General features: G+C 47.3%; 2 protein-coding genes across 3 annotated transcripts; one reads left to right on the top strand and one right to left on the bottom strand.

Moving 5' to 3' along the window:
- Nucleotides 1-913: 913 nt before the first annotated feature.
- mindy4b (MINDY family member 4B) lies at nt 914-10,891 on the top strand. The gene is made up of 12 exons (XM_046073702.1): nt 914-1,276; nt 1,628-1,771; nt 3,826-3,945; nt 4,162-4,259; nt 6,665-6,830; nt 6,912-6,977; nt 7,072-7,142; nt 7,694-7,766; nt 7,859-8,035; nt 8,841-9,021; nt 9,106-9,381; nt 10,834-10,891. Exons 1-11 carry the CDS (start codon nt 1,214-1,216, stop codon nt 9,246-9,248), a joined length of 1,302 nt encoding a protein of 433 aa, XP_045929658.1. The 5' UTR covers nt 914-1,213; the 3' UTR covers nt 9,249-9,381; nt 10,834-10,891.
- On the bottom strand, nt 9,443-15,505 carry tsen34 (TSEN34 tRNA splicing endonuclease subunit). 2 transcript variants are annotated; one of them, XM_046073704.1, is made up of 5 exons: nt 15,254-15,505; nt 13,399-13,674; nt 12,672-12,810; nt 12,293-12,583; nt 9,443-10,192 (listed from the first exon to the last, which is right to left on the bottom strand). In XM_046073704.1, exons 2-5 carry the CDS (start codon nt 13,663-13,665, stop codon nt 10,005-10,007), a joined length of 885 nt encoding a protein of 294 aa, XP_045929660.1. In that variant the 5' UTR covers nt 13,666-13,674; nt 15,254-15,505; the 3' UTR covers nt 9,443-10,004. The 2 variants fall into 2 exon arrangements, with proteins under 2 accessions (XP_045929660.1, XP_045929659.1); XM_046073703.1 differs by lacking the exon at nt 15,254-15,505 and adding an exon at nt 15,108-15,129.
- Between the last annotated feature and the right edge of the window lie 1,206 nt (nt 15,506-16,711).

Genomic DNA, 16,711 nt, shown 5'->3' with positions numbered 1-16,711 from the left:
CTATTTAGAGCAGAAGCAGGCAGCTGGTATTCTATCGGTAATGGAGTGGCCAGCGCAGTCACCAGATCTGAACCCCATTGAGCTGTTGTGGGAGCAGCTTGACCGTATGGTACGCAAGAAGTGCCCATCCAACCAATCCAACTTGTGGGAGCTGCTTCTGGAAGCGTGGGGTGCAATTTCTCCAGATTACCTCAACAAATTAACAGCTAGAATGCCAAAGGTCTGCAATGCTGTAATTGCTGCAAATGGAGGATTCTTTGACGAAAGCAAAGTTTGATGTAAAAAAGATCTTATTTCAAATACAAATCATTATTTCTAACCTTGTCAATTTCTTGACTCCATTTTCTATTCATTTCACAACGTATGGTGGTGAATAAGTGTGACTTTTCAGGAAAACACAAAATTGTTTGGGTGACCCCAAACTTTTGAACGGTAGTGTATATAATAACGTCTGACTTGTAGTGTGTGTGTGTGTATATATAAATAAATCTATAAATATAATTACATTTTTAATCTATCCAATTCAATTTTATTTATATAACGCCAAATCACAACAACAGTTATTCTCTGAGTGCTTTTCATAAAAGAGCAGGTCTAGAGCGTACTCTGCGATGATATTTACAGAAACCCAACAGGTCCTACGCGTGTACAGATACAAAGCATCAGCAGAGTATCTGTACATCTATCTTTAAATCTGTTTATCTTAACATAGAAAAGTTTTGTCATCTATCGATACATCAATAAATCTCTAAATCCATTAATCTATCCATCCTCCATACACCTCTAAATCCATTTACATTATGAAATCTGACAAGTTTGTTCAAACAACATTATTAAATCACTGGGGAGTTATTTTAGTCAGGTGGGCTCTGTGACCTCAGACAGTAAGCCTGCTGTTGATTGGTGTCTGTGTGAGCCAATCAGAGGAGCTGCTGGGCCTGATGCTCTGCTGCGCTGTGGTCAGTTTCCAGCAGAATCTGATCCTGTAACACAAACTCAGTGTTCAGTTTCATCGCTGAGCTGCTGTTCGTCTCAGCAGCTTATTCAGGAGCAGGTAGTACTACGGTTAGTACCACAGAGAACTGCAGTAGAACAAATATTAGCATCATCACGTACATCTTTAGTATCAGGTTAGTTATGTTAGTGTGACATAAGGCTGTGGCAGAAAAAGCAGTACTGTAATATTACTAGTAGTAGTTGGTAGTTGTTGGTGATGACAGACCGCAGGCTGGACTACATCGAGCTGCTTCAACAGGAAGTCAACAAGAATCCTGACGTGAGTGACGACAATTTACTTTATGATACTACTGTTTCTCAACAACTACTACAACAATTACTGTTATGACTACTAGTGTTACTACTGTTACAACTAGGCTACTTGTACTGTTACTGCTATTTCCAGTACCATACAGTAATACTGACATTAAGTTACGAATACTTCCGAGGTTCTTGATGCCCATACAAGCCTTCAGAGTTCAGGGTCCAGGTCCAGTGATCCACATTCTGTCTGTAATGAGCCCTGCAGCCCGCAGGGGGCGCTGACAGGGATTTAAACTTGTGGCTGGGTGGGAGCTGGTGAGGTTGTTGTTGTCGTCAGGTGTGCTGAGGCGTTTCCTCCTCTCCTCAGAGGCTGGTGGATGTGACGAAGGAGGAGGAGCAGGAGGAGGCTCCTCCACCCTGCAGGACCCTCCCACAGCCCTGCTCCATCCCCAGGACTCTGGTCATCCCCCCGGGCCTCGGAGGGACACCGGTCACCCCACAGCTCACGGAGGTGAGACTGTCTGAGACACAAACGTTCACTTAAAGTCTGTTTCCAGTGGAAACATGAGCCGGTTCCCTGTCACCGGTCCTGCTGCTGTCTGGAGATTAAACTGACCCCAAACTGACCTACGTGACAACAGCTCCAGCTTGGAACTGGGTTTGCTGGTGTGACGTCACTGTTGGTTTGTGGACCACCGTAACTCGGAAGCCTCGAGTTACTTTGGCCGCACTAAATGATTTTTGTATCACAAGTTCAATTTCTTTTTTTTTCAGCAAATTGTAACAAATGTGATCTGCAATAAAAAAAAAAAAAAAGAATAAAACATTTATCAAAAAATCAAAAAAATTAAAAAGTTATTTTGCCCGCCGTGTTGTTTTTTGGAACCAGACGTGACCATATTTGGATGAGAGGGTGGAGCTAGCTAGCTTGATGAGCTCGGTGCATCTGTAATTCATGCTAACTGTGATATTAGCTGGGATGCTAATTTTTGGTAGCGACAAACAGGCTAAAAAGAAAACGTACTTACTGAAAAATGAGCAGCCGACTCCTGGTTGGCGCTGGTTAAATGTACACAGAGCAGCAGATACGAGTCGCCTCTATCCTGATAGACCCGTGGTAGTCACCTTGTAACCCCGCCCTTAAGCCTCCCCTGCTTCCCGGTCTCTGTTCCTCTAAATGGGACCATAATTTACTAAATGAACATCACGCTGTGTTGAAGAAGACTTGAAACTAGCGACTGAGACCAGAAACTCATCAGGAAAGTGTTTACTGAGGGAATAAATCAGCTGACAAGTAGAAACATTTTCTCACAGACTTCTATACAATCACACTTCTTGCAAATACAACATGACGACACAAAGTGATCGGACTAAACTTCAATAGAGAGCAAACAACATGTTAATCCTGAATTTAGTTTTTTCAGTCCGCCTGTTTCGGAGTTCCAGACCACAGCGAGACAACAGGGCCTGTGTGGGTATGGAAGATCTAATTGGACTTTATTACGTAACCCACAGAAGACAATCCACAAAGGGGAGTCACGAATGAAACGTGAAAAATTGACAGGAAGTGATACACAAATGTGCAAAACCCATTTCACACATACAAATCCCACTTCACAGGAAAGACTGTGGATTTTCTTCTGTGGGTTCCAAACACTAAAGTCCAGAAAAATCTACCACATGTGGGCAAATTTACATCTGCCAAAGTTCAAAAACAGAGATTTGCTCTTTCCAAACTCGAACTTCAATGTTTTCCAAACATTTTCCCAACCTATGCACACCAGGTCACCGTTTATAAGATTCAGACCAGGAAAACAACAAGATGCAGCAGAAGAACGACAGCAAGCTGCAAAGTGTGTTGGAGAAACACGGGAAAACTCAAAAGCTATTTTTTTATTCTAAGACTGACTCAAATTTTTTCAGCCTCCCTACAGATTATTTATTAGATTTCAACCTGTCAGGGCTTCTCTTTCACTTTCAAACTATGACATAAGATTCATCCAGCCGCTGCTTCCTCTTCTTTCCTTGTGGTAATATGTGGTTGTTTGAGAGTCCACTCCAGCCTTTGTACAACACGTTTTCCCTCCCGACTCGTCACACATGGACGCTTGGTCAGACCCCTTGGCGTAGCTTTTTTAGCGTCGTTTATGGACGTGTAGAGCTCTGCGGTCAAGTTAGCAACTATACATATGCAACGGACTTTCAAACTATTGGTTAACGTTACAACTGAATGTCGCAGTTTGGTTAGGTTTAGGAAAATATCATGGTTTAGGTTGAAATGACATTAACTTAACTTTGTGTTCCTCAGTCCAACCCAACCGACTTTTACTGTTAAATATCCTACACCTAACCTTTAGCGCTAATAAATGACACTACTTGCGTTACAAACTGACGCCATCGGGGTCTTGACCGTGTGTCTATATGTGACGACGTGGGAGTGAGAACGTTTTGATCTGTAACCTCATCCCTTTATTGTTATCTTAATTAACAAAGTTTAGCACGTTTAGTTCAGAACGGGATCCAGATCAGCTCCGTACTCATGTTTCTGCTTGTTTCTGTGCTTAGAGCCTGAGGAGGATTCTGTTTGGTGGAACGTTTCACGTCTTCAACTACGAGTGGAGGAAATCTTTCTTTCAGTTCAGAGAGCCGAACTCGGAGTTGTCCTACGCTCTGGAGACTGACAGGGTGAGATCCTGGTACAGATACTACTTTCAGTCCTGCTGTTAGGAGGTACTCTTACTTATCTTTCCCAACTTATTCGACCGTTACTGTTGGCTGCTACTTCCAGTTCCTTAACTTACTTCCTACAACCACAGGTACCGTTGTCACTACACCGGTCTCTGCACTGTTTTGGTATCAGTCTCACCTGGTCAGGTGTGTGTGTGTGTGTGTGTGTTTCAGGGCGGGGCTCGGGCCATTCAGATGGTCGTCCAGGCTCGTATCATTAAATACTTGCTGTTCGTCCGGCCGGGCAGCTCGGACGGTCGGACGCTGCACAGGTGAGCACAGATCTGGTGTCATTCTTCATTACGTGATCCTGTTTGACATGTGCAGTAAAGATGATACCTGCCGACAAGTTCACGCTGGAAAACGCACCTGCAACATGATCCGACAGATGCAGCCTGAACTATGGAGCTTCATCACCTCACCGACCCAACAAACATTAAATGATCCTTTCAGACTTACCTTTGTTTCTCTCGGTAAGGTCAGACCTGGGAACACGGTGACGTCACTAACTGCAAGCAGTAAAGTAGTACCGACATGTTATTGCGGGGACGAGGGCAGCTGACGAAAGCTTAAATTAACCTTTCAGCATCAATGACCCTGTGAGGGTCCAGAACACCTCCATGTGCATCCCAAAATCTATGACCACGTGGACCGTCCTCGCTGCTTATGCAGATACCCACTGCGGTCCAAACAGAACCACGTGTAAACACGCTGCCTCAGGTGTTCCCAGACCAGACAGGAAATATAAACCGTCCAGAGTACTTCTGGGTCTGCCCCAGCATCTTGATAGAAGTCCAAACCACCTCAAAGTCAAAAGACAGACGTGGAGGATCAGTTAGATAGTTCTACTTCTCGAGGTCCAGGTCAAGGTGGCAGCTGGCTAAGCAAAGGTTCTTCTCTTCAGCATTGTCCTCCTTTCTCAGACCTGATGGGATATGTAACCCCTCCACAGAATGCAGGACAGCGGGGCAGTTAGATTTGTCCAGAAAAGCCCCATCCAGCATCCAGGAGGACGCCTGATCAGATTCCTGAACCACCTCAACTGACTGTTTGACGTGACGGTCCCCAAGACATTTTCCACCACAGGATGAAAACAAACCTACGGTTATCAAAAAGGCCAAAAAGATTATTGGCCCTGTCTTGCACCCAGCATAAAGCAACAGCACAAGTGTTTAGTTTCCAACCGGCGCAGTTGACATTTGCACGCGAAGCGACCAAGTTGTTTAAATAGCAAATGCGCTTGCGCCCATCTGTGAGCCCAGTGTTGGTCTTAAAATGAGGTGTGGTCAGGCACATTGTTGGTGCGTTGCTGAGGCAGCAGAAAGCGATTGCACCATTGACCAAATAAAAAACAGGCCTACGGTCAACGGCACACTATTTCACGGTTTTGGTTATTTTAGGGGTGCGTTACTGTGCACATTTTCCCACGAGGCACAGCAGCGTAACTTCATTGATTATTAAAATCTCCGACACGCCAGCAGGATCGGTCAAGATCTAATGTTAATTCATGTTCTCCATAATGGGCTTGCACATGGTTCTGTTTACAGTAAACTGGGTATCTGTGTATGCAGACGTGTTCATAATTGGCCCTTCGCTAAGCCACGCCCTGAATACACAGCTGGCCAATCACAGCACAGTATAGGTCTCGCTCTAACTGAGGTCTGACACTTTCATGGCTGCGCTCCATCGACTCTGATGCAGAAAGAGTCGTTTTCCAGCTTTTTTCTGGCTCTATTTTTCTAAGATCTGGTCAAACGCTGTTCCTGTTGTAACAGTTACAGCAGCTACCCAGAGAGGCTGAAAGGAGAAGGACGATTTATTCTCTTTCCAAAAACCTGAAATAAATCCAGAAACATGTCGGCTGTGGATTGTTCCTAATGTAACGCTGTTCTGCTTTTTAATGACTGTAATAATGAACAGAGACAGACCCAGCTCGTTGTCTTTTGTCTCAATCGTCGGGGGATGCAGTGGTTCACTTGTACTGTGTGATTGGTAGGCTTTAGCTTCCATCTTTCATTTTTTTCACGTCAGACGACGTCTGAGTCAGTCTGGGTCACATCTAGGTCACGTCTGGGTCCGTTAGAGTCCGTTTGACTCAGTCTGACAGTCTGAAGAAAACCGTCAAATGTTTAATGCGACTGTAAAACTGTCTGCTTCTCTCTGAGATCACTTTTTCCAACAAATTTGTCAGTATTTCTCTGGGAGTGCAGTAATAAACAGCAGCAGCGCCGACAGTTTGTCGGACTTAGCAACAATAACTAAGGGGGCGGGGCTTAGCGAAGGGTCAGTTGGCTGCGTGTCGCCAAAGACATCCGTGAAGACCCTCATAGACCTGGGAAGATGAAGACATCTCCTCGACGTTGACCCGTGAACCTACACGGGCTGGGAGTTAGTTTGAGCTGAAGACGCCCTGCAGCCAGCTCGTTTCAGCCGACTGGATCCGCATTCTCATTCTGACCACAGCTGAGGGTTGGAAGGTAAAACGACGGGCTTACTGAGACTTGGGCCTTCAGACTCGCCACGACAGCCTGGTTACACGTCCACATCCCCGTTTGGATGATCTCACTGAACAGGTTTCCCACCTGATTATCTGACCTCTCTTTAGTGATGTCACCATGTCGCCAGTAGGTGTTTCTGTTATTTTGTCCACTCCCTGTCATGTACCTGCTGTCTCCAGTCTGTGTGACGTAGGACAGAAGGATCAGGAGAGGGCGTTGGCGGCGGCGTTGGCCGACAGCCTCTGGTTGGCCGGCCAGGAGGTCAGCGCCACCGTTACCTTGGTAGCCGAAGACTACTGCATCACGCCTCACCTGGACTACAAACTGGACAACTTCACAGAGAGGGTACCGGCCCGTACTGACAGCCATCACATGTTAACACGCAGGACGTCACGCAGGTTAATAACTGACCCGTCTGTCCTTCAGCTGCAGCTGTTCACATTTCAGGAGAAGGAGGACGTCAGGAGCTTCATCCTGGAGCACATCCAGCGTGTGAGTAGATCCACAGAACCTGATCAGTGCTTCTGAGGAAAGTTATCTGTCAGCACACGCAGCAGCTGATTAGTGATGCCTGTTGTTGTTGCAGTTTAAAGAGGAGGGAAGTCACGGCGTCATCCTGTTCCTGTACAGCCTCATCTGCTCCCGGACAGTCGACAGGTAACTTACGGTGACGCTGGAGCCCCGTACAGGCTGCAGAGTGAACACGTCGGACAGAGCAGATCTGTTCTAGAGACAGCTGGATTTGTGACCAATCAGTTTTCTTGGAGCTGCTGCAAACTGTTTGATCGGACTGATAATTCTTCTGTCAGACAGCAGCTGTGACCCCGTGGTTAACCTGTAAAACGTGGAAGTTTTCTAAAGCTCAAATCTAGATTTCCAGATTTGCAAAACTAAAATTAAAAATAAGGTCCAACAAGAAAAACTGAGACGAATTCACAGACGTCTTTAACACGACGTCATGCTTCTTCCCAATCAGCTGATCACGTTAGCTCACAGTTTCAAACTAAAGTTCTGGCTGATTTATACAGTCCCCTCCAGCAGTAGTGGAACAGGAAGTCAAATTCCTCATCGTTCTAATACTTTTGGAGGGGACTGTAAAACACACACAGTTTCCAGGCACAGAGCTAAAAGGACAAACTTTTCAAAGATAAAACATAACCTCAGCTCAGAGTTTTATGACATGAATATTTTAAACCTCTTCCTCGCAGGCTGAAGGAGGACATGGACTCGAGCACCTCCCACCTGCTGCACCTCAGTCTGGGAAACTTTGTCTGTCGTCAGGTAAGAAGCTCACCTGTTGAGGAGGAAGTCATGACGCTCCTACGGGACCCGAGCCTCCCTCACGGGTCGTCTCCCCTCCTCGGTCTCTGCAGGCTTTGCTGAACCTGATGCTGACAGGCAGGGCCAGTCCGCAGGTCTTCAATGGGACTCTGTACTTTGGGGAGGACGGCCGGCCTCTGGAGCGCCCCCTGCAGGGCGTCCTGTCTCGCAGCGATGTGGGGTATCTCCACTGGAGCCGAGAGCAGATGGAGCGAGGCAGACTGCCGCAGGTGGATTCACCTTCCTTACTGCGGCTTTTTAATCAGGATCAGACGCAACATCATCAGAAATGACAGTGAAGTCGAGACGAACAGCTTTACGTTACTGCAGGAGTGCGTTTAATAATGAGATAAATAATTCATTTAAATTAGAACAGCTGAGTGCAAAGAACAAATCCTAAATCAGAAAACCCTGGTGAGTCAGGTCAGAGGGTCGTTAACTGACGCCTGCTGTTAAGGTGGAATTACTTGTGATCTCCAGTGTAACAATAGATTTATAGTTCAGTGTCTGATTCCACCTCCTCACATTCAGACCGTGTCATGTTTTAATTACAGAGGAGCTTGTGTTTCCAACATGTTTCCTCTGTGAGCTCTCTACTCTAATCGCCTGAATATTAATGCTTCATTTCATTAAAGTCTTTTATTTCATTTGTGATGAATCTCTGCTCAGTAACGACGACGGGATGTAGAAACTATCATCGTGTTTTATTTTAACCAGTATGAAAATTACTTCTGGAACAATTTGGCTTTTTTTTTATCTCTCGTTTTTCAAACCGGAAAATCAGATTTTTTTTTCCCCCCAAAAAACCGAACTGAACGATGTAACGATGTGCAGCGTGTCCATGCCGGCAGAGGATTAAACATTTATTAGATTTAAGAAGCACAAAGACCCGCCGGGCTTTAACAGGTTTAACAGACCAGGCTTCTAATCGAGACCCGCGGTTATTGTGTGTTCCCACACACCAGGCCAGGAAACGGGACCGGCGTCTGACCGGGTCTTAAGTTTTAAAGTAAACCCCCCCAGTTCTGTCTGCAGGTGGGCAGCATGCTGAAGACCCCCAGGTTTCCGGTCTGGCTCTGCTGCATCAACAGCAGCTTCTCGGTCGTGTTCAGCCTGACCCGCTCGCTGCTGTCTGACTGGAAGATGGAGCACCTGTTCCAGCTTCACTACTACAACGGCCAGAACTCCCAGAGAACCACGGCCCGGCTGACTGTAGGTGAGGACCGGTCGTACCGGGTCAGGGTCTCTGTCCCTGTTCACGTCTAATCCAGAATCTGTTTGCATCCTGCTCGTCCTGCAGATACTCACTCCCACCACTGGGAGGCGTCGGCCAGGGACTCAGACGGAGACCCAGAGAGGAGGTTCCCCTCCCTGGAGATGACCATCAGGACCAAGTGGGCCGGAGCCGCTATAGACTGGAACGGCACCCTACCTTTCTACTGAAGACCTGCAGCAGCGTGAAGATCCACCAATCAGCCCCGAGCCCATCTGGACCTGGGTCGGGTCTGTGTCACTTTGAACCGGGTTCAGGTCCCAAACTTGTCATTTCTGCACAAAGGACCTTCACCTGATCCAGGTTTGTTTTAGAGCTGCTGCTGAAATAACTTTAAAACTGTAATGACAAATGACAGACTCAGTTTCACCGGGTTACTCTGGACTCTGGTCCAGGTGGAACTTTATTTCACCCAAACTGTTTTTAAAGGGTTTAACTGTAAACTGTAAATCTGCTGCTTCTCACACCGACCATCAGGTTCTGGACCGACCCCCCAGGTGGGCTCCTCTCATACTGGCAAAAATAAACCATCAACCCTCTTTATGTTCATGAGAATCCAGGTCCCCATCAGGTACTGAGACCAACCAGCTGGGCTGGGAGACCTGGAACCAGATCATGATGAAACTGGATTCTAGCAGGACTTTTCATTTCTGTTCAGATTGCATTTATTAATGAAACTAATAACACTGTTGACACAGGGAAGGGGCCCTTCGGGGGCCACACCAGGAGCCCAACCAGCTGGTGATCTGAAGAGAACGATAAGAAAAAACTGGAGCCACGTGGTCCTCATCACCTCAGTTTTTAACAGCGTCTGGTCTCAGTTTGTGGTTCCAAACCCGGGGCCCGGGCGGTGTCCCTGAGCGCAGCACAGACCAGTAGGACAAACGCTGCAGGACCCCGATCAGGCTGCTGAGCCCAGTACGGATCTAGACCATGCCGCTCCACTGTAAGGAGGTGTACAGCACTCCTCCGTCCGTCCCCGGCGAGCACAGCAGGACGGTCTTCTTCACGTTGGATCCCAGACGGGCCACGGCGAGGACGTCCAGCAGACAGACGGACTCGTCCAGGGACAGACAGACGGCGATGAAGTGAGCGTGGAACCGAAGAGGATCACCTGAAGGAGAGGAGACAGAGTCAGTGTCACTCCTCTGGGAGAAATATTTAAATTAACAAATATTTTCAAATAATACAATGTTCCTAATAACCACAAATATCTAACGGATGATAAAATGTCCACCCTGTCGTTGATCAACGAGTGAGCCCACCGGGCCCCTGAAGGATCAGATCAGGGGTCTCCTGTTGGGAGGAGCCCTGGGTCTGTTTCTGTAGCGTTTCCACCAAAAGAACTAGACCCCGGAACCAGGAACCTTTGGAGGAACTTCCACCAGAGGGACCAGGGTCTAAGTTTAGTTCTCAGGTCTTAACTTTACCCCCCAAAGGCTCCCTGGGCGGTACTTTCTGAAAGTACCGGTACTTTCGGGGGCGGGGCTTGCTTTGCAGTGAATTCTGAATGGACAGTAGAGGCTACTGGCTTAAACTGGAGAATATCGGCTGTTTTTCTACGACTGCTCGTCTCTTTTCCACCGTTGTTGGCGAACCAATAAATCACAACCAACAGCCACACGAGTCTGAGATCGTACGTCGGCATTAAATGTGTTGCTGGGAAACAGCAGCCGGCGCGCAGCGGTGTGTTTACAGCAAACAGCTGATGGAGTTGAGCTAAATACTGGGTTGTTGTTTGACGTTTTTCCACAGAGCTGAAGTCGGTCTCCTCTTCTCCAAAACAAGCGGAACAGCTGATTGCAGCAGGTAATAAAGGCGACACAGACGTGATGCTGCAGCTGATCTGCTGGAAATGTTTTAATAACCTTCCAAACTGTCACCATTTTATTTTTGTCTTGCTTTCTCTTGATGGTTTTATCCAGTTTGTTATTAAATGTGTAACGAACTTTATCGCGTGTCTCCTCATTTTACTCCCACACAAAAAAAGCTGCTTTAATGGTCAAACACAGCCTTTAGTTTTTCATTATATTCCAGTCAAATCTGATGTTCATTTATAAATGTTGCTCGTGGACAGTGGTCACAAATAATGATGTCTGTCGGTCGCTTTGTACGGCGTGCAGGCCTACAGCTGGTTAATTTGCCTGATCTTCGCAGGTCTTTGGACCGCGGTGGAAACGCACACAACAGTGGGCTGAAAGAACCTTTTAGTTCCTCCAAATTCAGATGAGATTGAGATGTTTGGTCGAAAAGCGGCTTATAAGAACTGATAAATCTCTCTGGCAGAGAAATCTGGGGCCCAAAATTAAATCATGAATTTGACAAATCGGACAAAAACAACAACAGAATCTAAGATTATCCTACTATTCTGATAAAATCTGCTTTCAACAAATACGCACAAGGAAAATTAAGTTCAAAAGAAACATCTTTCGTCTGATTCGAATGATTTAACATGTACCAATATCAGCCAATAAATCATCAGAAACACTGAACTGATTCGGCTCTGCTGCTTTTTAACATTTGATCAGATGTTTTGTCCCTCACAGCCACCGTAGAGTCCCGTGGAGCAAAAAAAAAAAATAAATAACTGCTTGCTTGATCTTCATTATGAGAATAGAAAAATTAAAGCTGCAAACAGCGTTGTGCGGGCCCTCGCACAGCTCTGCCGACGCCGTTCTGAATGCACGGAGGACTTCAGCGTCACTTCCTGTGTCCCCTATGTGGCGCTAGAGAGCTTTCGGTAACTTTACGTTACGTCTCAGTGCGTGAAGAGGGGAACATGTTGAGAAAGTTTTATTTAAAATCGCACGAGTGTCACACAGCGTTTACTTCCTGTTGCCAGCAGGTGGCGCCATCACTATAAATGAATATTGGCGTGTAGATGTGTTCGGGGCGGGACCGTTGTAAAGCACGTAAAGTTTGGTGGATTTGAGCATGTGCAGTGAAGATAGAACGACTTCCTGTTTCACGGCGAAGCGTGGGACTTTGCCGCCACGCCTGAACCTGACGGAGCTCCAGGACGATCTGCAGCGAGAACTTTAAAAGGGGTTTGTTGTCTTTTTCTCAGCTAATCAAACATTTCCAGCCGCTGGACCACGGTGGGCATGAGGAGCCGGGATCGAACCACCGACCCCCGAGATCAGCTGACGACCTGCTCGACTTTAAAACCCTGAAACCGGGAGAGAAGCTGAGACAGTCTGACAGCAGCACTGACCTGGGTACACCAGGAAGTCTCCTCCAAACTTCCCCGCCGAGGTCAGGTAGAAGCCCCGCCCCCTCAGGTCTCTGAACACCTGGTACCTGGCGTCGCAGCGTGGGTTGTCCTGCCCTCTGATTGGCCAGTCGGCCTGCAGGAAGGCCCGGGCCTCGGGACAGTAAGCCAGCCCCGCCCTCGCTGTGCTCAGCTGGACCGCCAGCGCCGAGCGAGGGAAGGTGAAGCTCCGGTCCAGGGCCTCCACACGGCACCGCAGGGCCTCGTCTGCGGTCCCAGCTCCAGACCCAGAACCTGAGAGGACCAGAACCAGAACTGTTGGATCAGGTGCAGGTCCAGCCCACAGGGTCCAACACTTGTGATGTCTAACACCCGTTCTCACCTGCGTGTGATGAGGTCATGGCTCGGACCAGCGCAGACTTCCTGTCCTCCAGAGCGAGGACGGTCTGTTCCTCGTAACTCCTCTGCTGGTCCTCCTCGTGCTGCTCCACCTGCAGACGGAGCTCCGCCCCTTCGCCATCCTGCTCACAACAACAACAACTCAGAAACGACATGTGGAGCAGGTAGAGCCGTCACTACTAACCAGTAAGCTACAGACCCTGACCCGGTTAGCTACAGACCCTGACCCGGTAAGCTACAGTACCTGACCCGGTTAGCTAAAGGAACCGACCCAGTAAGCTACAGACCCTGACCCGGTTAGCTAAAGGAAACGACCCGGTAAGCTACAGACCCTGACCCGGTTAGCTACAGACCCTGACCCGGTAAGCTACAGTACCTGACCCGGTTAGCTAAAGGAAACGACCCGGTAAGCTACAGACCCTGACCCGGTTAGCTAAAGGAAACGACCCGGTAAGCTACAGACCCTGACCCGGTAAGCTACAGACCCTGACCCGGTAAGCTACAGACCCTGACCCGGTAAGCTACAGACCCTGACCCGGTTAGCTACAGACCCTGACCCGGTTAGCTAAAGGAAACGACCCGGTAAGCTACAGACCCTGACCCGGTTAGCTACAGACCCTGACCCGGTTAGCTAAAGAACCGACCCGGTAAGCTACAGACCCTGACCCGGTAAGCTACAGACCCTGACCCGGTAAGCTACAGACACTTACCCGGTTGGCGGGCGGTAGGGCGGCAGCAGCGTGGCGTTCGGCCAGCAGCCTCTCCTCCTCCGGCAGCAGCAGCAGCGGGCGGCCCAGTCGGACGTTCTGTCGGGGGGTCCGGGGCAGCGAGCCCAGCAGCGCCCCCACCAGGCCCTGAGACCTCAAGGCCCTCAGGTCCTCCACCCGCCAAAGCAGGGGGGCGGAGTCACACAGACTGACCCCCACGACGTGAGACGAAGACGAGTCCTCGTCCTCTCTGCAGGCGGGCTCGTCCATCACCAGAGTCTGTGGGAGACGTGAGACCAGTTCAAAGTGAATAAAATCAAACATTTATTGAAAATGTATTAAACATTTGTTATATTGTTATTGAAAATGTTTTTATCGCGATCATTATCGTTGTTGTTTTATTGTCCTGCCCCTGTCTGTCAGACTGCAGCAAAATCTAGAAAAAGTTTCTAAAGACACAGTGATGTGAGCCCAGCATCACAAACACACACAGATTTATTAAAGGGATGGATAGAGTGGGCTCAGCTCAATGTCTATTTGCTGACACATAAAATAATATTTTACAGGTTTTTTTGTATCTTGGACATGGCCGTACTCAGGGTAACAAAGTAAAATAAATAGCTACAGATGAGAAATTAATTTGCCCCCCCCATGGTGTGAAATCACTTTAATATGTACAAATTACAGATAAAATAATCTCCAAGACAGCTGGTTAAAAGCAGGAGGATTACAACAGATCTGTTGTAGAAATAAACCTGCCTGATGTTTTTAGCTTCCCTATAATTTATTTCTCAGACTTTTAAACAGTGAAGCTGCTGGAGCTTCATCAGCACAAAGTCTGAGGTAACTCTGATAGTGAAGCTGCTGGAGCTTCATCAGCACAAAGTCTGAGGTAACTCTGGTAGTGAAGCTGCTGGAGCTTCATCAGCACAAAGTCTGAGGTAACTCTGGTAGTGAAGCTGCTGGAGCTTCATCAGCACAAAGTCTGAGGTAACTCTGGTAGTGAAGCTGCTGGAGCTTCATCAGCACAAAGTCTGAGGTAACTCTGATAGTGAAGCTGCTGGTTGGCTGACGACTCTGTCCAGAGTCTAAATAACATCTAACTTACAAACCATCAACCATGAAGGGGCACCTCGACCAAACTTATCTTCAGGCTCCCCTTAATGTAAATATACATAAAAATTTAACACAATTAAAAAAATTACAGCTGATTTTAAATGACAACAAAATGAGATCAACTCAGGTCAGAATGGCTTTGATCAAATAATTAAAAAAACTGTGATGAAACAGAGGAAGTGTTTAGTTCAGTGAGACAAGCGGCAGCCAGAAGAAATGTTGAGGAAACAAACTGACATTTTGTTAGAATTACTGGGGGGGGGTCTGACCACATGTTACCTTACTGTGCGATTCTGCAGAGGACTCATGCAACAGGTGTTGAGCTGAATTCTGCCTCCCTGCCGACGGCTAAGGCTCATTTCTGCTGAGAAAAGAGGTGGATGCAAATCTCGGCAGGTAGCCTCCAAAATTTAATCTGCCGAATTATGCGTCCACCTCTTTAGGTCCTTTCCAGACACTTTGCTGTGCTCATTGATCAAACGGCGTGACCACCGCATATATTTACTGAATATCAAAGAACGGTGCTTCTGCTAAGTGTACTGAAATATTAAAGACTTTAAAAGTTCATAAAATATATACTTAGAATCACTTCTCACCATTTATGGACCCCACAAAGAATATTACAGCGTTTAAAAGCGGTATTTGGAGGTGCATGCAAAACTCGGACCGGACACCTGAACGCACCACGCAGTCAGCACCGAGCCGTTTCACGTGAAGAAGAAGAAGCTCGCTGTGGTCTCACCTGCTCCGGTTACCGGTCCTCAGCACTCAGGGGTCCCTCTGTCTCCATCAGGAACCGGTGAGCTCAGCCAACGTTCACGGACAGTTACCTTCACGTCACGCTGCCGCTGTCTGTGGACGCACGTGTTTCCGGTCACACTCTGCCGTAAACGGATCCGTCTGTAGTTTTTTTTTTTACTTCTCTGATTTAAACTACATCTACACTCCGCGGACAGACGCGTTAGCGGGCAGAGAGGCTTCAGCACCGAGCGCACCCGCCGCCACCGGGGGCCGTTTGATGCGCACACCGTCACTTCGCAGCGGGGCGGGGCTTTCCGGATCACAGTGACGTCACGTCCGGGTTGAGGTTTGATTCACAGATGTGTTTTTATGGTTTAAAGGTGAAAAATAAAACGAATCCTTTCAATGATTTAAATCCTGTGTGATTACATATTTCTGATTTATTATTATTCTAGAAGCTTCTGGGAAACATTTCAGCTTTGATGTCGAACAGGAGGATCTGAATAAATGTTCAGCCTGAGCAGCCGATTCTCAGCTGGAGGTTTAATAACGCCACACCACTTTTTAATCTGCATGAATCAATTCATTTTAAGAACATTACACCGTTTAAAAACGTTTCTGTCGTGCTGATTTTAAGTTATAAAAACCTGCACGTCTGAATCTGAAAGTTTAAAGGCAACGCGTATTAAAAAAAACTAAATACTGCTTCATCTGACGGTTTGACATAATTCCACTTTTATTATCAGTTAATCTGTTGATCAAGTGAAAAGCATCTCCAGTTTCAGGAGCTCAAAGTTCCCAGTTTACTATTTAAAACAGAAAACCAGCAGATGTTTGTTATTTTCTTCGATCAACACTGATTTTCATTTTCTTACTGAGCATTAAAGATCATTCTTTACTCCAGGTACACTTTTTAGGGCCCAATCCCAACGTCCCCCTGAGCCCTCACGCACTTTACTGACGTCACATGGAAGTGACCGAGGGCTCAAAACGCTGTAAACAGGAACAGGACAGCACTTTATCATCTTACCGCTAAGAACTGTGGGAAATTCCCTCAGCTAAAGTCTGCAGAAATGCGGACTTACGAAAACGGTCTACAGAGGGCTCAAATTGTCCGCGAGAGCGCCCTCGCTCACCTGACGATTTGACAGCAGGACGGCCCTCACGGACTTCCCGGGAACGCGCCTCAAAGGCTGTGAGTCTGTGAGGGTGGACGTTGCTATTGGGCCTAGCTTTCAACTGCATCTCCTGGTCTTCATCATCGAGTGGAGTTTGCTCATCACCATCACTCTGAACATTTGCTGATGAAGGCCTTAAAATGTGGCTGAAAGCTCCAGATGAAGCAGGTAAGTGGACCTTTAGTTAACTACTGTTTGCTCAAATGTTTCTCATGTTGGGCTTGTGTGCATGAAGATAATATTAAACCACAGCAGCTTCCTGTGTTGTCCCACAGAGGCAG

Source organism: Micropterus dolomieu, linkage group LG17 (genome assembly GCF_021292245.1).
Source record: "Micropterus dolomieu isolate WLL.071019.BEF.003 ecotype Adirondacks linkage group LG17, ASM2129224v1, whole genome shotgun sequence".
Lineage (NCBI taxonomy): Eukaryota > Metazoa > Chordata > Actinopteri > Centrarchiformes > Centrarchidae > Micropterus > Micropterus dolomieu.
The sequence above is the reverse complement of the archived record's forward strand: the minus strand, read 5'-3'. Positions and strand labels throughout refer to the sequence as shown.